This window comes from Canis lupus, chromosome 12 (genome assembly GCF_011100685.1).
Source record: "Canis lupus familiaris isolate Mischka breed German Shepherd chromosome 12, alternate assembly UU_Cfam_GSD_1.0, whole genome shotgun sequence".
Classification (NCBI taxonomy): domain Eukaryota; kingdom Metazoa; phylum Chordata; class Mammalia; order Carnivora; family Canidae; genus Canis; species Canis lupus.
Genome location: NC_049233.1, coordinates 45,118,455 through 45,141,809, shown reverse-complemented (window position 1 = coordinate 45,141,809; position 23,355 = coordinate 45,118,455). Strand labels below are relative to the sequence as shown.

The 23,355-nt window shown below is 36.9% G+C and overlaps 1 protein-coding gene and 1 non-coding gene across 2 annotated transcripts in view; one reads left to right on the top strand and one right to left on the bottom strand.

The window, feature by feature from the left end:
- Positions 1–22,791, top strand: part of TBX18 (T-box transcription factor 18) — a 28,560-nt gene extending 5,769 nt beyond the window's left edge. The window contains exons 4-8 of the mRNA XM_038554648.1: positions 1,718–1,889; positions 8,495–8,662; positions 12,080–12,144; positions 18,340–18,434; positions 19,798–22,791. Of these exons, the coding sequence (XP_038410576.1) occupies positions 1,718–1,889; positions 8,495–8,662; positions 12,080–12,144; positions 18,340–18,434; positions 19,798–20,522 (1,225 nt within the window). The 3' untranslated portion in view covers positions 20,523–22,791. The remainder of the gene's footprint in view (positions 1–1,717; positions 1,890–8,494; positions 8,663–12,079; positions 12,145–18,339; positions 18,435–19,797) is intronic.
- On the bottom strand, positions 2,193–2,299 carry LOC119874376. Its single transcript, XR_005368230.1, has one exon. It is a non-coding gene; the product is annotated as a U6 spliceosomal RNA (small nuclear RNA).
- Positions 22,792–23,355: the final 564 nt, after the last annotated feature.

Below are 23,355 nucleotides of genomic sequence, written 5' to 3'. Positions count from 1 at the left end.
AAGATGTCAAATTTTAAAAGCTCAAATTATAAATCATAAATTTGGTTTCACTTATAATGCTTCCCAAGAAGTTTGGTTTTAGCAATTGTATTTAGAATGTTTCACAAAGAATCTGCAATGGTTAACATTTATTCTCTAGGTGGCTATGGATTTTTGAACTATTGAATATGTGTACTTTTTCAAGGTTTTGATAGAGCATATTACTCTGTTCACTTTGGAAATAACTATAATGCAATTTTTTCTTGCATTTCTAAGATTTGCATTTTATTTTCTAACTTTTAGCAGTAGTAGAAAAAAGTTTTTGGCTTATTTTCTGCTGTCAAAGAGTGGTATTTGGTCAAATTTAAAATGCTTGTGATTTATTGTGATGTAAAATTAATATTCAGAAAGTCCATGCACTTAGGAACTTAGTTACTGAAATTATGTTATACCAATTCAAGAAGTTTTTAAAAAAATTATTCTTAATTTTGTGTGTATCTTTTTCCCAAGACAAGGAATCAAAGAATAGAAGGCATATTGAACTCAAAAGAGAATGAAATATGTGACATTAGTTGAAGCAGAGGGGCTCACCAGAGATGTTATTGAAAGTATTTCATATTATTTTTAGAAGAAATTTGCATACTACACAGGTAGAATTCTCTGAAACTATCCACAAATTATTGTTTTAAATTGTATGTCATATTTTAAAATACAAATGGAAGGGAAACACTTAAGTATATAATTTCATTTTATACCCTTTTCTAAGTGAATCATCGTATCTTAGTTTCTAGTTTTCGAATTAGTGAATTTTAAATTAGCAATTAATAAATGAATACCTGAATACAGGATTAGATATTATGATCTTATTTACTGCCAGGAACATTGTTTTTAAGTATATTATTCTCATGGAGTCAATATATTTGACATGTATAAAAAACAGAAGAGAATGTTTGATCTCTTAATTAGAAAAGTCATATTAATTATATATACTGTCATTTTCAAAGTTTGATGTATATTTTGATTAGTGGTATTTTAAAACTAAAGAATTTTCTTTAACAGTAGAGAAAGAAATTTAGAAAATAAAGACCTATATGTTTTGATTACACAAAAATTTTGAGTTAAACTTAATCCATTATCTGCAATTTTTAGTTTAATAGAATTAGGAAAACATTCTAAATGATCATAGCTAAAACTACCTTTCTAAGAAAATAAAAGTTCTGGAACATTTGCAATTTCCCCTTGCCTCTCTATCATCCATCTAATCCGTCTGTACATTGCCTAAAATGGAAAGTGGTCTTAAAGGAAGTAGGACACTTTAAGGTATACCTCTCAAGTATTTTTGAGATTTACTTAAAAGTGAGCTTGACAACTTTAAGCTTGACAACAAGAGTCTCTTCATGTCAATTGAATGTCCAGATGTAAAATGGAAAATATCAGAATACAGATGGAATGTCTAATATGAATAAGTGTGACTCTTAAGAATTATGATACTTGAATTTATAGTGGTGATAGTATGCATAAATCCTTAACACATCACTTACTCTGAGAGGTCAGGAGACCTCTGCTGCCTCAGAGAGTTCTTGAAAAGTGCTTGAAATCTTATTTTAATATGTATTGGATGTAAAGAGCAAATTGTTGTTCTTTAGACTTTAAAAGATACACAGCTTGTCTGATTCTACTGACTCAGAAATTCCAAGGAACAGTAGCTCCTATCCTGAGCCTTGTCATTGCCTTCTAGGTATGTTTACCACAGTTCTAAATGGATGGTGGCGGGTAACGCTGACTCCCCTGTGCCACCACGAGTGTACATTCATCCAGACTCGCCTGCCTCAGGAGAGACTTGGATGAGACAAGTGATCAGCTTTGACAAGCTGAAGCTCACCAACAATGAACTGGATGACCAAGGCCATGTGAGTAGATGGCCTCCCTAAGGTGCTACCATGGGGTGGTGTAGCCTTGTCTATACTGTGCGACTAAAGGGCATGGTTGGTCAGCATGTGCCTGATCTGTGCAAAATCAAGGCTATATTTGCATTGGCGACTTCGCCTGTGCCTGACGCATATTCTGTGAAACATTTAATAGGTTAAAACTGGATACTAAATTTGTATTGGAAATGATAGCGTCTCAGGCAGACTTTTATTAGCTAGGATTTTTTTATAGGTTGTTTTTTTTTTTTTTTTTTTTTTTTTTTTTGCTTTTTAAAAAATATTAAAAAAAATATAGAACGCTTCACAAATTTACGTGTCATCCTTGCACAGGGGTCATGCTAATCTTCTCTGTATCGTTCCAGTTTTAGTATATGTGCTGCTGAAGCGAGCACTTTAGCCAGATCATTTGTCTGAAACCCTCTGAGTTACTAATTATTATGCTCTGAATGTGAATTCTTGGGAGTTGGGGTAACAGGGATAATGGTTTATTGTGTCCTGCTGCATTCAGCTCTTTTCCCAGGTGAAGCTTATTGCTTCTCAGAAATGGCCCATGCTTACACTGTTTGTGTATTCCATCTGCAAGCTCCTAGTTGTTTTGTAATGACATCTAATGTGTCAAAATATGTTACAATAACAATTCCTTTTAGTCTTAAAACATGATGCCTAAGTCAAAGTCAGTCATTCTAATAATGTAGTGATTTTTAGCACCCTTATTGTCATACAATATTGTTCCTAGGCAAGATTTCTACGTTATTATTTTAATAAATAAGTCTGGGTATATGCTGATTTCCATCAAAAGCTAGCATTTCTATTAGGTTTTTGTTATTTGAAAGGGTTTTAATGGAGGCAAGATTGAAATGTCTTTTGAAGAGTACATCATACATACCACCTAGTTCATTTCTCAAAGGGTAACGTAAAAGTAACATGTTTATGAGCAAATCTTTTAAAACAAAAATGCAAACTGTCATAAACGAGTAATACAGTTATGATGAGATGTGATTTGCAAGTTGCTAGGAACTGTCTTAAGCAATTGATATTAATAAAGGCATTCAAGTATAAATTTTATTGTGGTACAAATTCAGTGTCTAGATTTTTAAGATACAACTATCTTACATTGCTTGTGTTTGACAAGCTGATTTAAAACAAAATCAGAGAAGTATAGTAGATTTCATTTCTGAATCCAACTCCATGCCCTATATTTTAGTGTATTACTTCATTTCTATTCTTTTTATTCTTTATGTACACAGTCAAGTAGTAGCAGTTACTTTTCACTTCAACAAAGGAACGCTAGTCTCTACTGTGTGATTGAGGGAGCTGCCTGAAATGTCGCCAGCATGTTCATTGAGGGGTCTTAGGTTTTTGGAGTAGAAAACTAAAAAATAATGCCATTAAGTGTGACTTGTTTTCAAAAGTTTAAATATCCTTTACTTTTCTCAGTTCTACAGTTTGAGAACATATCTTTTAAAAAAGATAATTTGGTCTAAAAACTATACACTGTCATATGTAAAGTGCCTTTTTAAAAGTAATTTAAATCAATATGGCCACTTTCTAATTCTTTCAGAGCAAATTATTGCCTTTATATATAATACTTAGTGTGTCAGGAACATTTGATATAAATCTAGTAATTTGTTTCTACAATTTTATTTGTAATTTCACCAGACCTTACATAAAACAGTATTCTCTAGAGAAACAGAACCAATAGAATGTGTATAAATATATGCAAAGAGAGAGATTTATTTAAGGTATTGGCTCACATAATTGTGGCAGAGGTGGTAGGTCCTAGATCTACAGGGCAGGCGAGCAGGCTTAGGACCCAGGAAAGGGTTGATGTTGCCTCTCAAGCATGAAGGTAGTCTCATGGCAAAATTCCTTCTTCCTCAGAGGATCTCAGTCTGTTTCTATTAAGGCTTTCAACTGATTGGATAAAGCCCACCCATGTTATGGAGAATAATCTGCTACACTCAAAGTCTACTGATTTAAATGTTAACCTTATCTAGGAGTGCCTGGGTGGCCCAGTAGATTGGTTGAGCATCTGACTCTTGATTTCTGCTCAGGTTCTGATCTCAGGGTTGTGAGATTGAGCCCTGCATTGGGCTCTGCATTCAGTGCGGAATCTGCTTAGGTTCTCCTCCCTTTGCCCCTCTCCCTGCTTGTAAGCTTGCTCTCATTCTCTCTCTGTCCCTCTGAAATAAATGAACTAACGAAATCTTATTGAAAAATAAATGTTAACCTCATTTAAAAAATTCCTTATAGCAACATCCATATTTGTGTTTAAATAATTACAGTATTTTACTTTTAGGAAAAACAAAAACATAGCAGAAAACAGGCAAAATCTAGAGAAATGTGTCATCTCTCAGTGAAATTTTTCTTCTAAGGTTGTGGCTGAATGTAATACTTTGAAATACAGGGAGGTAATTACTGAATGTGGAAAAAGGGAGAGAAAGATAGGTACCTGTCCATTTCTGAAGCAAGAAAATTGCTTTTGCACTTGGTAAAAATGTATGAATCAGTTGGTACCAGAGGAGTATATAGGAAGAAAAGTGCTCTTTTCCATTATTTATTTAAAAGAAAGTAATTTTTAAGACTTTGTAAAATATAGTATAACATAAAAAGCCATAGTCTCTGCCTTCAGTGATCTAGCCTAGATGGAGAGAGAAGACGTACACACAGATAATCATGTTGTTGGCTCAGAGAGATACAGATGCCTCATTATTCCAGTCAGGAGAGATTGGGAAGGTTTCATGAGGACCTCCTATTGTGTCTATTGTATTTATTGACTCAGTTTGAAGACCCCAAATGAGGTTAGATTAGAGGTTAGGAATTTGTTCCTTATGCCATTGTTGTGATTGAGTATCTAGGAAGACAGTAGTACCATTATGGTGGGACTTTCTAATTCACTCGTCCTTTTCCTCATGCACAGACCTCTCAAGGACTCACCCATCTGCCATCATAGGGTTGAGGTTCTCTCGCCCCCAAGTTCTAAAGGAAGTACACTAATTTCCAATTAATCAAGCTGTAGACTCAAATGAGAGATGATTTTTCTAATTTCCTTTCTAACTTGCTTTGACTTTTTTGGCCTCTCAGTTCCCAGTTTTATACTCTGCTAAAGGTATACAAGCATTCAATATAGTGACCTGAGAACTGCCTGTAGACTTGGGACTTTTATTAAACACAGTGTGTTTAATGTAGGAAGCACATCCTCACAGGGCTATGACTGGACCTAGAACTGAATGAGACATGAAATTATATGCCATTGGGTTTTCTTTCCTTAAATGTGCCTTCATTTTCCCAAATACCAGGGATTGTTCATTTTCCCAAATACCAATACCATTTTCCCAATATTCACCAATATTGGTAAGAATCTAGACTAAATGTCCTGTCACTTTACAACTAATCTTGTAAAGACTAATGTTGTAAAGACTTTATAATCTCTCCTTACTCCTTGGGGAATCTGTAGCCAGCTTTACATTGAATTGTATAGAATCTAAGACTGGTCCTTGGGCTACCAATGTGCAGATGGTTAGCATGCTTGGGTAAGATATTTCCTTCTCATTGTGCGCATGTTTCCCTATTCATCTGGAATTTGATGTCTGGAGGAAAATATTTCCCTAAAAAATTAGAGGGGCAGCTGGGTGCCTCAGTCGGTTAAGTGTCTGACTCTTCATTTTGGCTCAGGTCATGATCTCAGGATTGTGAGATAAAGCCTGGTGTTGAACTGTACTCTCAGTAGGGAGTCCACTTGGGACTCTCTCTATCCTCTGCCTCTCCCTGCTGTTCTCTCTCTCAAATAAATCAATATATCTTAAAAAAATTAAGATAATTTGGCATGTCTGTCAAACTTCAGGCACTTTAGGTCCTTTCACATGAAAGATAAATAATATTGTGCTTCTTTTGACTTAAAACTAGTGTCTTTAGGGTGGAAAGATGTATATTAACCTGCACATGGGACAGCACTCAGTGTTTATGAATATTAGACCATGTGACTGTTTGTTACTAGGTAATGCCAAAAAGGAAAAAAAAAAAAATCCTCCCTTTAAATGGAACAGAGAGCATGGAACATGCAGATCAGATATAATTATTTGAATTTCAGCATTATCATTGTGGTTTCCTTGTTTGTAAGACCAAGGTTCTACTTGTTTTATTAAATAAGCAGAATGTTATTGATCACTCATCATTGTAAGTTTGATAGATCATTAAGAAGCAAATAATGCTGTTTTATCCAGATGAACTGAGGCTTGTTCAACGTTCCCTGAAAACATCTGGGGATATACTAAATTCCTCTAGATAATATTGAAAGTATGTTATTTTGCTGGGACAATCTCTAAATTTCTGGTGGCATGTGCCCTTTAATGTGCAGACATAGGTAGACATCAGCTATTTCTATACCCTACTTCAGTATACCCCACCTTATGTGATTTTGGAAATTCTGTAAGGATAGAAAGAAAGAAATAAAATTTAAGTATATATACTATATGGAGAATCTGCTTGAGAGAACAAAGACTTCATAAAACAAGAACCTATGTTCATCAACCTGTAAGTAGAAACCTGAATCAGTGTTTATTTCCTTCATTCCAGTCAATTTGTTTTGTTTTAGTCTTTTGAAATTAGTTATGTACTTATTTTTGTTTGTTTGATATAAGGTAGCTTTCTCTAATTTCTCTTTTACTCTGAAATTTGCTGATCATTAGAGTCATTAGAATAGGTCTTGCATCTGTGTTTTTCAGACTTTTTACCTGACTCACATAACCAGATGTACACGTTACATTATGACCTGGTGTAAAGACATGCAAGGAAAATGGTGTTTTACAAAATAGTACTTATCGTTACTATAAGGAGCACACTCTACGTTTCTACTTTATAATTTTATTTATTTAAAAAATTTTTGGTTGCAACCCTTTAAACTGACTTTTGTGAGCTGCTAATGGGTTACTGAAGTTATGTCTTTTTTTTAGACCTGGAAAGAGACTTTTCCAGAGGTTGCAGATCCATGTATATATCCACAGGTGACCTGAGGGCTATTGTGTTCTCTTATTCTTTTCTTATATTCACACTGCACCCCTTTGCCCCCATCAAGCAAGTCTGGTGGGCACTGTCATTAGATCTGCCATCCAGGCATCTCTTCCACTGATAGAAAGAAAATTTGGGGGTAAAAAACAAAACAAAGCAAAACTGACCATCACACTGATAACTGCCAGGGAGTAAAGGCTTCCTTTTGTGGCAGCAAACATGCTCTCCAGGTATAGGGCTATTTGTTTTGGGGCTGACCAAATATTCTGAATTTGGCATTATTACACTGCCTGTATCCTGCAAAACAGGAGACAGGTCAACTACAGTGTTTCTCCAAGACTCTCTTTAAGAATTTCTTCTCAAAACTCCCAGTGACCCAAACCTGAATTCAAATCATGTAACTCAGGGAAGATAGAGCTTTATTAACTGAACTCATTAACAAAAACCCGAATGTAGATGTCCAGCGGCAAATAGAAAATTTCATTGGATAAGGCTGTTTCTGTATTCTACCTCCAATACCTTGAAGCATAAAACATAAAGAAAAAGAAAAAAAATTCACCCACAATCCCATTATCCAGAGATGATCACTGTTTATATCTTTCTGTGGGTCCTTTTTACAGTCTGTTTTCATGCAGTTGTGGTAAGTTTATAAACAAATTGGATCATTTAAGATTTAAAAAGAAACATTTTATTTTGTGGTTAAAAATGTCCCAAATAGCACTTAGTAATGGCTGAATAACATCTATTCCGTTGCATGGACTTTGATTTACCTAACCAATCTACTCATGTAAGTGGCTTGTAGTTTCTTCACTGTTATAAGATGGTTCACTGCTCATCTCTATACATGAAATGCCTTTTTTTTTTTTTTTGAAATAGTTTCTTGGATAAATTCTCAGAATTGGAATCATAGTGTAGAGGATAGTTGAACCATATTATCCGATTTCCCTAGAAGAGTTTGAGTGCAGCAGCTTTTCTATCCCTAGGTGCCTGGGTTTTGGGAGTTTCTCTGTGGTGGAGGTATGAACCCTAGGTTCTCCAGACAAACCAGGGATGTTGTAAGCCACACATAAGGCAGATTCCTGGGTATCCTTAAAATTCCTTTTGCCCTTGACTGGACATGTTGCCATCACCATAGTGGAAGAATGTTATCTGAAGAAAACTGTGGTGTGCAAATACTTATTTTCAGGGGATGGGTGTGGTAGAATTTAAATAATCATTTCAATCTCTATTTTTAGTTTTACTGTTTGGACTGTTATGTTCCCTTTGGCTCATTATAAATAAAATGCTGATGAATTTATTCTTATGTTTTCAGAAACAGAAAATTAGATGTTAAGTTCATGGTTGTATGCAGAGTTCCACCAAAATAACGATTTTTTTCCTTTTGTATTTTTATGCATATATTACAAATAACTTCTTAGTCCTCTCTTTCTAATTTTGACATACTGTATTAAATTGGCACTTCTGCATCTTTGGAAATTTTCATTTCCAACTGGGATTTATTTTACACATTAAATATTTAGTCATGGTGCTGAGATTGGGCAGAAGTTCCTGATATATTTGGCTTTCTTTCCTTGACACAGATTATCCTTCATTCTATGCACAAATACCAACCACGGGTCCATGTCATCCGTAAAGACTGTGGGGATGATCTTTCTCCCATCAAGCCTGTTCCATCTGGGGAGGGAGTAAAGGCATTCTCCTTTCCAGAAACTGTCTTCACGACTGTCACTGCCTATCAGAATCAGCAGGTACTGTTCTCAGAATTACTGTCTTTCTAGACTTTTCATTTCAGGTGTCAATAGAAAGCTAGCTATCCTTTTCACTGTATCTAAATGTTATGAAGTGTCAAAAAGCAATTGCCATAGAAGACCTCCAGGATGTGTATGTGTGTATATATAAATAATTTTTTATCCATGAATCCCCAAGTAAGGCTACTTAGAGTGAGAATTTCTTTAGATAAGAATGTGTCTCATGATTAACAATGTAGGTTTGCATTCCATTTTGAGATGTCAAATCATGATGTCATAATTAAGATTAAAGAGCATGTGGGGGCTCCTTGGTAGCTTAGTCAGTTGAGTGTCTGACTCTTAATTTTGGCTCAGCTCATGATCTCAGGGTCATGAGATGGAGCCCTGTGTCAGGCTCAGCACTGGGCATGGAGTCTGCTTGAGATTCTCTCTCTCCCTCTGCCCCTCCCCTGCACTAACTCGCTTTCTCTGTTTTTGTTTTTTTTTTTTTAAAGATTTTTAAAATTTATTTATTCATGAGAGAAACAGAGACAGAGAGAGAGAGGCAGAGACACAGGCAGAGGGAGAAGCAGGCTCCATGCAAGGATCCTGATGTGGGACTCGATCCCAGGTCTCCAGGATCACGCCCTGGGCTGAAGGTGGTGCTAAACCACTGGGCCACCTGGGCTGCCCTCGCTCTCTCTCTTAAAAAAAAAAAGCATATGTACTGCCTAGGAAATTGGCACATAGAATATGAAACCTGAATTGATCATAGAACATGGGATTTGATAACTCACATTATTTTAAAACTATAACCCATGTATTATAGGAAATATTTCAGAAGCATTTATCTTACGTAGTCATTTTGGTATATACAAAAAAGGCTATTTCTTTCAAGATACATTTTAATTGTGACAGAGGGTGATATATATGCTTATAGCCTGAGAGGTCCTCAGCTGTGGAGTAATCTTTTCATAAAATTAGTAATAATTTCAAAAGTGATATATTTCTTTTCAACATAGGTAAGCATATATATTTCTTTAAGTCTGTGTCTAGTAGGTAGAAAATTGATTCAAGGCAGTTATTTAGTCCATGCGGTTATGGCCAGTTTTCATAAAAAATAGTGATGTAATTGAGACTGATGTAGTCTGTGATAGACTTTTTTTTTTTTAATTTTAGTGATTAGGAGAATTATTTTAGGTCTTCTTTTTACATTTATTTACATTTTAAGGCTTTATAATTTCTCAGTTGTGTTTTTTATTGTTTTAAAGCTTATAAAGAGATTTGGGTCCTGCCCCTACAACCTCCTTTAGGCCTGGGGGGTGCATCTGCTCTCATCCATGTGAGCTGCCAGTCCCATAGCCGAAGCCATCCTGTCCTCTCACTCACATTGTCATGCTCTTTATAGGCTTTGAGGAAGCACCTTAAGTTAGCCTTTAGAAGGACTGGAGAGAATTAGGAGGAGGTTCTTAAAATATGTTAAGTTTAGAAAATGAATTTTTATTTATTTGTTTTTTAGGAAAAACATTATGTATGAGGAGAAGAGAGCAGAGACATTTAGGACCTTTTAAGCAACCCCAGTTTATCTGTCTCTTTTTCTATCTCTCAAACACAAACAAATGAACTATGTCAAATGTGTATTTTCTCCCAGCCTCTGTGATACAATAAACATGATGCAGTGGGCTTTTTGGTACATGTTGACTGATACCAATTGACAAACTTTGACAAATCAATTAATAGGGTAAAAAAATTAGAAGGGACATTGTTGATGACCAAATACAATGATGTTAATTTTTTGCTTCCTGGCTCCTATTTTAAGAACTCATGGAAAATTGGTAAAGCAGCTTAGCTTGGTGGTTAATAGCATGGGGTTCTGAAGCCCAGGGTCCCAGCCTAGTTCTATGGCCAAGTAACCTTAAGATCATAGGAAACTTAGGCCTCTGTTTAAAAGAAAACATAAGATTGGGATAATTACATATAAATTGCGATGAGAATGAAATATATGTATAAAATTCTTAGTAAGCATACATAGTATGCACTCAGTAATAAAAATATTGGCAATAGTAACATATCTATATTCAGACAAGGCACCATTATGTAAATCTGTACTCTTTTTTGAAATGCTATTTTAAATGAACATGTAAATTATTTAATGTTATTTAAATATTATTTAAATGAACAAATACTTAAGTTATAATGAACTATAAAGAATTCCTTCAATGAATGGCAGACATGCTGAATTTATTAGCATACCCTTATATTATAGCCTTTATAATGTAGTTTTATTCACATGCTAAGACAATATCCTGTGGAGCACATGTATGTCAAGTGTCGTGTAGCTAATTGGAGGATGGCTGAGAACACACACAGGAGAATATAGGGGCATTGCAGATACATTTCAGAGATGCCTTTTCTTGGCCCTAGTGTTAACCAACAGCGTTCATTTGTCCTTAGCCAAAATGGTACCATCAGAAGTGTGTTCATTAACTTTGTAGATTCCACTAAGCCAAAGAGCTTAGAAGACAAAGCATGATGTACTTCTTAGAAAATAGGCTGTAACTTCCTCTGAGCAAGGTGGAGACCTATTAAGAAATAGATGTTATTATTAGTGTCAATTACACGATGGTAGAAATAAAAAAAAATATATATATATAATGGAGATGATTAGACCATTTGTAAAAATTCCACCCCCAAATTTCTGTTAAAATTAAAGCATCATTTATTTCTACTTCATGAATAAGATTTAATCTCATTAGAGCCTTCCAGTAGTGGTTAGCCCTGGTTAGACATTCACTGTTTCGCTCTGACTAGGTCAGGACTCAGCAGAAAATAGAGGAAAGAATAAAATTTTCAAATGTGAGCCATAAAGATGATTCAAAGAGAGACAAAAATACAGAGGCAGAAAACTTGAAGAAGTGTATGTTACCTAATTCTGAAGAACAGAGGGATGCGTAGGAGCTTAACAACATTCAAGTGTATAAATAACTTGACTAAATAGAAGTTGGATATTAGCTGTTACCTGTTACTAAGAGAAACAGGATTAAACCATGTCACAAAGTTAAGATGAAGAGCTTTAGTTCAGGGGGATTGTCAAACAAAGGACAAGTTGTTATCAACACACGATTCAGAATTTCTTTCTCTATGATATTAAAAGCAAAACAGATTTTATTTACAGAGTTTTATTTATTTATTTATTTATTTTTTATTTACAGAGTTTTATTTGCAGGTGGGAATGTCTTTCATAGCAGATGAATGTCTAGGAGATTTCTAAAATTTTCTTCTGGCTTTGCAGCTAAGGGAGTAAAATACTGGAGAAATAGGGGAGAGGAACACAGTCTATTTTGAAATTACTTGTAGTTCTTCCACCATTTCTTTTTTGAATTACCTTACTTGACATTTATAATATTTGATATGATTTTTTTTTTTTGTATTCTGTAGATTACTCGCCTGAAGATAGATAGGAATCCTTTTGCCAAAGGCTTTCGAGACTCTGGGCGTAACAGGTAAGATTTAGTGAAGAACATTCTGGCTCCAATAAACATATTTGACTTTTTGTTGTGAATTTTCCATTATAACAGTTTACTGACATGGCTTTGAAATAATTTTCTGATACGGATTAAAATTTGTCACTACCACTGGGCCTTGGATATAACTTAATTTTGGTTGTAGTGCTATGGCTTGCCAATTCCTAAGGTGAACTTTGATGTGTGATTCTGGCTGAAAAATGCAAGTTCTCAGGGTGCACAGTGCATACCACTTTTGTAGGAACCTTGAGGAAAGCTGCCCCTTCAGGACTCAGGGGTTTCAGTATCTTAAGTTGATAGCCTGCCCTCTGTGCCCTGGGGCTTCAGTATTATAAGTCAATAGCCTCTCTGCATCGCTGTTGGTTTATAATTTGCTTAGTGATGTCATAACAATCTATTGATTCTATCTTTGGTTTATGATAGGATTTCTTGTTTTCTCAGATTTCCAACTAGAATATGAAACTACTCCCCATTGCCAAGAGAGCTCATGTTCTTCAGTTTCCAAATTTGTCTTGGCTGTGCTGACAGCCACACACTTGTTTATTTTTTCTGTGTTGTGTTTTATAGTGTTTGTACTAGGAGGGAGAGCAACAATAATGAATTCCACTCTATAACTTTTATCAAAAAGCAGATCACCCTTGTCTGTGTGCCAAGAGTTTCTGAATTTATTGATATGATTCTATTCCAATATAGTTTGGTGCAACATTTTCTAAAATAAGTATTGATAGTAATAGAGAGTAATAATAGACTAACGTGCTCCAGATGCCTCTTCAGGGTAAGGCTTTGACTTAAATGTTTTTAAACCTTTTAAAAAGAAATATTTGAGTAATTTTTATGACTTTACTCCACGAATTATTCTAATATTTCTTGAAAACTTGGTATTCTTGAAAAGTTGGTATAGGCTATGTCTACAGGAAGTCAAAATCCTCAATTGTATTGTTTTAGGGACAGTTTGTGAGTTAAAATTGTAGAGAAAACAATCAGGTGGTAGTCCAGATTTTTAGTTTCTTTCAGCTGATTATTCAGGCAAGGTTGGTGCAGACAGATCTTTTCCCAGAATACACTAAAGTGCTTGCAGAACACACTCATATACAGTGGCATTCTTTAAACACCATGCAACATGAGTACTAAAATGCAGCTGAAATGCATGAAGAGTAGAGTAGACTTTAACTTAGTGCAGGTACATCAACAAAACTAATAATAGGACAATAATTTCCTCTGAAATTCTTCATTCTGTAGGAAGATTTGCAGGTATTCCTATAATACCTGTTGTCTGAGATATCGAAATTACTCTGTCTTTTTAGATGTTTTGTTTTAATGTAAGAACAGCTTTGCTTGGCTTTTGTTATGTTACATTAGCTGTTGGTTAACTTTTCTGTCCAGAGGAGTTTCTTTTTTTAAAAAAATATTTTATTTATTTATTTGAGAGAAAGCAAGTATGGTGGGGGGGGGGGGGTTGGCATGTGGCTGGAGAAACAGACTCCCCACTAAGCAGGGAGCCCAACCTGGGGCTGGATCCCAGGACCCTGGGATCATGACCTGAGCTGAAGACAGATGCTTAACGAACTGAGCCACCCAGGTACCCTTCCAGAGGAGTTTCTAAAAGTTGAATATTTTCGTAACTGAGAAGGTCACTAGTGAGGGGTAATAGGAGACTTTGGGGTGACTTCTACATTGATAAATACTCTGGTGGGATCTTCTTGTGGTTTTGGTAAAGCAGTGCAGTATTTATCCATTTAAGAGTCTTTGATTTTGTTATTTTCCTTAAGCAGTGAATACATTTATTAAAGCTCACTGGAACTCCAGGAAGGCAGCTTGAGGCATATACAGCCAGGAACAGTGTCCAGGCTGTCCTGTAGGATTGACCTAGCAGACACACTGCTATCAACACTGGGGGAATCACACTGCTTGTATACTGTCGGTTCATTTTTTAAGCAGTACATTTAAAAATATTTTTAAAGGTGTATTTTTGGATAGATAACAATAGAGAATAAACCTACAAATAGAGGTGAGATGATTAGATGTATATGATAAGTTTCCAGTAAGAATTCTAGAAATGTCAGCATAATGAACAGGCATTTGAATTTGTTCCGTGAAAAAAATCAGTGGGATTGGTGAAAATTAACTACTAAATCTTGGTTTGATATGATGGGGTCAAAATGCTAGGTTCAATATGAATTTTTTCCATCCCTTTATTTTACATGTATATAGGTGTGGCATCTGTGGTGCTGGCTACTATTTCTTCCCTGACTCTAAAACTTTTAAAGTTTTTCATGGTCATACAGAACATAATGAATTATGTTTTTAACTCTTGAAATTTTTAATTTTTTGTTTTGTTCCAAATGTTTAAGCAATATCATAGTACAAGAAAAAGATGTTGAGTCTATACATAGTTTTCTTATTCAGAATAATTTCACTTTTTGTCTCATTAATATTAGTTTTCCTGCCAATAATAGATAGCTCTTCAGTGCTTATTTCACAATGCTAAATATATATAAATCAACATTCTCTTTTTAGAAATCTAATTTTAACATTTCCCATTGATAAATGCAAAAACTCATGTATGGGGAAGATGGAATTTGGTCAGCTTTAAAGACTTCTAACTTACATATTATTTTCCTTAAAAAAGAGTTTAAGTTATATGTAAGACTTGGAGGGTGCCTTGGTATTGAGGGCTTGGGGAAGGAGTGGTATTTTTTTCATATAAATAGAGAAGAAAGTCCATGGAGAAAAGTTCATTATATTTCTTTAATACCCTTGGTCTGTTGTCTTATTGTTATTACTTTTTAATATAAATTTCTGTTTTTATTTTTCCCCATATATGAAATAAACAAATTAAGCAGGACAAGAAATAAACATGGACTTGTGATTTTTTTAAACTTTATAAAACAATTTGCTTTAATTAAAAATTATCCCTTCCTGGTTATTTATGGTTCTACAGCCTATTTTATAGGAATCAGTAGCTTCAGTCCTTAAAAGCTCTCCTGCAAGACATTTGCTACGTGAAAGAGAATTTATGTGCTGAGAATAGTTTCATTCTTCAGTTAGGCCTTAGGTTTGACCCTATAAAATTTTTTACTCAGGAAGGTACAGAAATTTCTTTGCTTTAAATACTTCAGGAAAAACATAACCATTTTACTAAATAAACTTGGCCATTTGATAGCATAAATTAGGATGGTGATAAAATGTGGAAATTGTTCAAAGGCATCTTGTATAAATTATCGCCTTGGCTACACTCCTGCAGGAGGTGCCTTTTATCTTTTCTTTAACTAGATGGGAAAAGTCTCCATTACTGGAGAAAATGAAGGCCTTTTTTAAAAAGTCCAGATTCAGCTAATAAATATTTTATAACTGTTTCCTGCAAAATATCTGAAATCCTTTCTGGAACTTGCAGTGTGAAACAGCAGCCTCAAAAAAAAATATCAATAGCTCCAAGTCAGATCACTTGTAGATACATCATTTTCAGAGCATCTCTTTAAAGCTTAGGGTTACTGGTTTTTGATGATCAATGTCTCCCCAATGGGTCTATGGATTTGTATTTGAAGCATAATAAAGTTTACACTGCTAAAACAAATAATGCAATAATGCTCATCTCCATAGTTAATAAATATCTAAGTCCAGTGAATGCTTATTAATTACCTCTTAGCAAACTCCTCGTCGAGACCACTCCATGACCACTTTGGTATCCTTAATATTTAAAACTATGATTATTAAAACTCATCTGTGTGGCAATAAAAAAGCAGTTTTATACAAAACTGCGTCCTAACATTCTTTAGCATTTTTAAAAGCTTGTTTCTAGAAAGCTATAAAACCTAGCACAGGCTAAATATAGAGTAATCAGATAAATAGTACCCAGCATTCATTAGTTGAGTATTAAATGCAACCTGCAGGCTACATGGGATTTTGGGTCTGACCAAGCTGCCAAACTGCCCCCAAATCAATACTTCAATGTGTATAAAATATTATTGAGTTAGAGTGATCTTGCATTTGGCTTGCAGTCAGCCACAGATATGATGTCTGGTTTTGGAAATCACTTAGGAGCAAACAACTTGAGAGCTAAGAAAGGATGCAGAGCTTTCATGTTCTAATCTTCACTTTGTGGGAAACTGAAGCCCAGGGAGGTTAAAACATTTGCCCAGGGTCACACAGTGAATTTTAATGCGTTACAGCCACAGCCCAGTTCTCCTGACCCCCAGTCTAGTTTTCTTACCATGAAATAGTCCTCTCTCTGTAGAACACTGGTTATATCCAAAGCTAGATTCTGCAGCCCTGGTGGAAGGCATGTGCAGGTCCATGCTGTGCCCTGCTCTCCCCTTTGACAGCCCAATGCTAGCACCTGTATGAGGCTGGGGATGGCTCTTTGAAGTGCTCCTACAGTCCCACAGTAGCATCCCCTGAACTTGTGACTTGAGAGATAAGTCAGGTCCACATGTGGACTCCTGTGAGGATGGTTCATGTACGCAAGCCTGTGTTTGGACTCAATACCACCCATCCACATGCACACACACACACATGCACACACACATTGCTGTCTCCTTATGTCACTAAGATGGGGTAGTGACGCTTCATGGAATCATGACAGACATCAACAAATTAATGGAGTCTACACTCTGAACACTCTGAAGAAGTAAATTCAGTGTGGAAAACCTCAGAACAGTAGGGCAAGTTGTGTAAGATGTTTTATCTGCACATATCATGTACTACGAGTATCTAGAGAGTTTTTTTTTAAGATTTTATTTATTTATTCATGACAGACAGAGAGAGAGAGGCAGAGACACAGGCAGAAGGAGAAGCAGGCTCCATGCGGGGAGCCTGACATGGGACTCGATCTCGGGTCTCCAGGATAACGCCCTGGGTTGAAGGCAGCCCTGGGCTTAAGGCAGACGCTAAACCGCTGAGTCACCCAGGCTGCTCCTAGAGTTTTCCCCGTGTTGTGTAGGCGGTATGACTCTGGGGGCAGGAGATTCCTCTAGTCTTAGTTAATAATTCATGATTTGGGGATACAAGGTATCCAGAGGAAGTAGCAAGTTGAGTGCAAGGGATTAAAGACTCACTTTTTAACATTTGCATTAAATACAGATTATTTGTGTGAAATAAAACTGTATCACAAGAGAAGTATGAATATTGTTTGATACTCAGAAAGCAGGCATTTCCTACAAAGGAGCTCTATGTTTCATGAAAATCACAATGATATTAAGATTAACAAATTGCTTAGGGCTTTGGTAGTTGAAGGAAGACTGATGAGGTCTTAAGAATGGGCTAGTTGAGTGAAGTGCCTCATTTCCAGAATTTAATTCTCTAATACAAGGAGAGAAGGATTCTGAATCACTCACAGTAGGAGACATATACATTGATATATGCATTCAGAGTGGTTACCTTTGTTTTCAAATATATATATATGTCATGTAAGTAGTTTACAACCCACTTACCCGTCTCTTTAAGTATCCATTCATTAAGTGTGTGTAGGAGCCTGAAAAGAATGTTTGATTCTAATACTAGATCCATATATTATACTGGCCTTTGAGATCACCTTTCTGTATTCCTCCTGCATGTTGGGCTGAGAAGTCAGTGCTGCCTCCTACCCCCCTGGACTTCCTATTGTTGGAGGGAGAGCCTATTCTGGCTGTACTGGGTATGATGGATTGTGCCCCCCAGAGAGAAGTTGGTATTCTTTGGATGAGTGTTCTTCTAAAGCTGGCTACCAAGGCACCGAATAATGGCAGACATGGCTCTTTGGAAAAAAGTGGCTTCACTGGGTTAAGCTTTTGTGGCAAAGCCTTCCTCATTAGAGGGAGAAGTTATGTTACAGGGGTGCAGGGTGGACTCTGAATCACAGCAGAGAGCCTTGGACTCCCATCAGCTAGGATGGACCTTTTCAATTGAGCTCCTTAGTGCAGAGGGACAGTTTTTTATTCTCCCAGGTCAGCTTAGTTTTCTGAGAATGTTAACAGGATATCTTGGGTGGTTTCCATTGTCCTCTGCTCCTAGTGACAGAATGGTAGCCCATCACTGAAGCATTTCTTTTTTTCCTATGCCGAGCTCCTAGCCCTACCAATGTGGGGGGGACACTGTCAACACCAGTGATGTGTTCTGAGCTGCTTATTACTGGCGGAAGCTCCAACTGCTCCTAACTAGGCTTCTTTTGTCCACCTCCATCCCAATCCTTCTATTTAGAATGGGTTTGGAAGCCCTTGTGGAGTCATATGCATTCTGGAGACCTTCACTACGGACTCTCACCTTTGAAGATATCCCTGGGATTCCCAAGCAAGGTAAAACAAAGAGCCTCCTGTGTCACATATATAGCCAGTTCTTGACTGGAAGCTCAGGCACTGAAATATCCACCTGTCATCATTTGCCTCCACAGTGGCAACCTCATCACCAATATCCTCGTTACAGGATCCATCTCTTTTCTGTGGGGAATGGGGATGGGAACCAGAGAAATGGCTCTTATGGTTGTAGGTTAAGTCTTGGATGTTTTAGGCTATTTATATATTTCATGACCTTTATCTCACCCTTAAATGTCATGTTAAAATTAGAGTTGGGCTGTGGGCTCTTGTGCCGGGTCCACCTCACAGGGAATTGCCGGTGCAGGTGCCAGTTCACCCTTTCTTGCCAGCTTCGTTCTTCACTTCCTTCAGCATAATTGTCTTAGGACTGTCAGCATGCTCCGACACTCAGGCTTTGTCTACCCAATCCTGCCCAGCACCCCACTGACAATCAACATGCTGGGTTTTAGATAATTATCATCGACTGGATTGGGCTTTGAGATGATTTTGAGAAGCTATATAAAACACTGTTGCTGGAGCTGTGAAGGCTTTACAACCCATCCGGCCTGTTGTAATTCTCCCTCTAAGTTTCATCAAGTTTGCAGACATCAATCTGCCAGTGAACCCAGAGAAGGGCAGATGGCCACAACCACCGTTATTGATTGGACGCAGGGTCAACCACCTGCTCTGTTTCACAGGACTGTTTATTTGGTGGGCCTCTGCTCTTGTGTTAGCATGGGATTCACCCACCTGTTTTCTGGTTGGAAATGAGATTGTTGAAGTTCTAGACTACTGCCTTCTTGTAATAGCCCTACGTGGTACAGCCATTGGATGCAGAGAAGCTTCTAGTGAGAAGCTACAGATATGTTTGAGACAGGGTGTATCCTATGACCAATTTGCTTCCTTCTATTGACCCAGAACAAGGTCTGCTGAAAGAGTAAGAATATGGGAAGAAGAGAGGTTATGGCTGTAATTTTGGAACAAGATAGAGTAAGATGAAATTTATAAAGTTGCCAGGAAAGTCATTGTTTGTGATATCTATTAGAGAAAATCAGAAAACTTTGGGAAAGGTAATGGAAGGAGAAAATGTGAAAATTCTATGTGGTAGTGTCCTGCTATCTTCTGCAATAAAAAAGATTATTGCCTGGGGAGATCATTTGCTTTAGAAATATTGAGAAGATCTGTGTCTAAAATATTTCAGTCTGAATTCAGGTAAATTATAATTCCTTGAGAGCCAAGACCATCTCCTTTTCACCATTCAGTGTGGGCTTCCTGGTGACAAGCATTGTCTAGCTCCTGTTCACAAAATTGAAAGGAAAACATGGCAGTGCAGTCCTTGCCCTTTACATTTCAACTTCTTTTGTAGGAAATACAAGTTCTTCCACACTGCTCCAAGGCTCTGGGAATGGCGTTCCTGCCACCCACCCTCATCTTTTGTCTGGCTCCCCTTGTTCTTCTCCTGCCTTCCATCTGGGGCCCAACACCAGCCAGCTGTGTAGCCTGGCCCCGGCCGACTACTCCGCCTGTGCCCGCTCGGGCCTCACCCTCAACCGATACAGCACCTCCTTGGCTGAAACCTACAACAGGCTCACCAACCAGACTGGCGAGACCTTCGCAGCGCCCAGGACTCCTTCCTATGTGGGCGTGAGCAGCAGCACCTCGGTGAACATGTCCATGGGTGGCACTGATGGAGACACTTTCAGCTGCCCACAGACCAGCTTGTCCATGCAAATTTCGGGGATGTCTCCCCAGCTTCAATACATCATGCCTTCACCCTCCAGCAACGCCTTTGCTGCTAACCAGACCCATCAGGGCTCCTATAACACTTTCAGGTTACACAGCCCCTGTGCTTTGTATGGATATAATTTCTCTACATCCCCCAAACTGGCTGCCAGTCCTGAGAAAATTGTTTCTTCCCAAGGAAGTTTCTTGGGGTCCTCACCGAGTGGGACCATGACCGATCGGCAGATGTTGCCCCCTGTGGAAGGAGTGCACCTGCTTAGCAGTGGGGGTCAGCAGAGTTTCTTTGACTCTAGGACCCTAGGAAGCTTAACTCTGTCATCATCTCAAGTGTCTGCACATATGGTCTGATGCATCCTTGAAGTTAAACCATATGCAAATTGGTCTAATGTATTTTTTTCTTCATTTTCCTTTTCTTTTTTCTGAAAGCAATATGAAAAGAAAGTATCAGTAGCTTGTAAGATTTACATATAATAGGACATGAAGGCTCACTGAGTGTTTTGACTTTCTCATGGTGAGATTGTAATTATCTATGGTATATATGTATACTGTATATAGCATGTGGAGTTTTGCAGCCTGCAAAACCACATCCTCCCTCTTTTTTTCTCCCTATTTCATCTAGTTGCACAGGGTATTGGCATAAGTAGTATGTTTAGCCAAAATTCTCAGACTCTTTTAAAAACCAAACAGCAAACTTAAAACTTGGCAGTGATACTAACCAGACCAAGACTTATAACTTAATTTATCAGAAAAATGCTCTACACAGTTTCATACTTGAGTGTTGATAACAAACAGTAACCAGCACACAGAGTCTTGTGATTTCTGTTATTCTTGGGCACAGTGTGAGAACCTCAAATGCAAAAGCCAGTTGAGGTCTAAGTATTAGTTCCGAGGCATTTGTAATCATGAAGGATTAGCTTTTGGGTTCTTGTTGGTCTTGTTTGTCACAGATACTAGATGATTTAGTTCTGTAAAAATCCACAACCTATGATAATTATTTACTTAAGTAAGGTGGACGAGAGGCTTGTACTTTCTTTTCACTTCCCATTGGGTATGTATGAGGTATTTATTCATCTGCAGAGAATATATTTCCAGTATTTTGGATCTTTTGCTCATTTTATTTAGTTTTAAGTAGACCGTTAAAGAATGTTCTATAAACATTTTTAAATTCCAATTTTCACCAGGAAAGGAATATATGATATGAGTGGAATGCCAAAAAGAAAATAAATCCACCTCAAATTCTTTGATTCCAGTGAGATATGTCTATCTTTTTAAATCAAGAGGAACAATATTGTCAGCTGTCCCTTAGGTTTTTATAGTGTGGTTTTTCATTGAGGATATTTTTTCCATCTTGCTTTGCGATTCTTGACCCGTGGTCTATAAGTAAGGAAAAAGGCCTTTAAGCTACTTATTTATGTCTTGTAACTCCTACAAATTGAAACCTCCCCCCTCCTTAACCTTGTTTCTCTGTCTGAGTCTTTCCCGAAACAAATAGATTCTAGGCCTTTATGGTATTAAATAACACTGTAAGGAATTTCAGGGGGTTATCTCCAGCAATCTGTCTTTTGGGGGTTGTAGTGCAAAGGCCAGAGTCCATTACCATAAAGACCCTCTTAGAGGATGAAGGAGGAAGATACTAATTATGATAAAGGATCTATAAAACTTTTAACCTCAACAGCATTTTCAGCCTCCAAACTGAAAAAAAGAAAATAGGATTAATTTTTTAAAAACTCCTAAAATAACGTATACTTGGTTTAAGATTTCAAAACAAATAACTTTGATAGCATATTATGAGATGAGTAGGAAAGGCTAAGAATGCATGATGAGGAGCATTACCAAATGTCTGTTAAGAAACTAAAATAACATGTCTGTTCATTGACTTAATACCTTTCATATATTTGTCAACCTACAGCAGTGAGATTTCCTTTAAGTGCTAAACAGAGTTGCTTTAACTCATCCCTACTTTAGATAGGGAAAGGGTATACCTCCCGATTTACTTCTTGACTTTAAAACAGCACGGCTGTTAGATATGTAGACACATAACTGTTTGAAAAATATTTGCACAGGATGTGACTCTGTTTATGGATATTGATAACTTCCATCATGGATTTTGTAACAGTTCATCAAATTAGTATTGATTTTTAAATTGAAGATTAGCACGAAGGGACACAAAATCTTTCTGGTAGGTAGATACGTAGAAGATGTTTGTGTATGGTATTAATAGCTTGACAAAGATTTGGGAAAATCCTCATGAGTACATCCCAGCCTTAGTGCTTAGTACAGTTCAAAAAGTTTTCTGTCTTGAGAAAACATGGAAAGTAATGATCTAAACTCATATGTATTAATAGGGAGAGCATTTTCCTTTTTGCTGTTGGTGATTTGAAATTACATAATAATATGAGTAGAATTTTTTATTAATTTTTTTTTGATTTAGCAATATTGTACAAATTGCTGTTTCCTTTAGGTTTTACTGTAAATATTAATCATCATGTCACTTCAAAGACTAGCCTTTTATCGTTATATTAAATGATATACGTGCATTGATAATTATAATTATATATCTGTATTTTATTAAAAAGTGCTTAAGAAATTATATATTAAAGTGTGTTGCTAAACCCTTTTATGACTTTGGAGGGTAGTCATTTAAAGTGTCTATAAATGTTGTTCCAAGAATAAGTGCACATATGAACACCCAGAACACAAATTTTGTAGCTTTCAAGTACAAGGCATGGAGAAATGGGTCTGGCATTCATTTTTCATGTGCTAAATATAATTTCTTGGTGCCCTGACCATGTCATTGAAGGTGAAGCCCTGACAAATGTTGAACACATGAAAATTCAAATGTAAGAAGAGGAGGACATGGTGGTATGTTTTGTTTCTGGTCCAGGGGAGAAGGGCAATGATACAAGAATGAGCTGCTTTTACCACTGACCAGTGATGACAGATCACTTCTAGACCTCTTGACTGGAAAACATTCCAAGGGACATTGTGATGAGGTGAGGTTGGTGCTATCACAGCCAGTCACATTTTGAAAATTAACACTTGCTTCTATACAAGCTCCTTCCCAGAGGTCAACAACTTGGGCACCCACTTGCTGACCCCTGATTTCTGGAATGTAGAGGGTCAGGAGACTTTCATGGCCTCCAGAAGAGACTGGACCACACTGTTGCTGATAGAGCAAAGG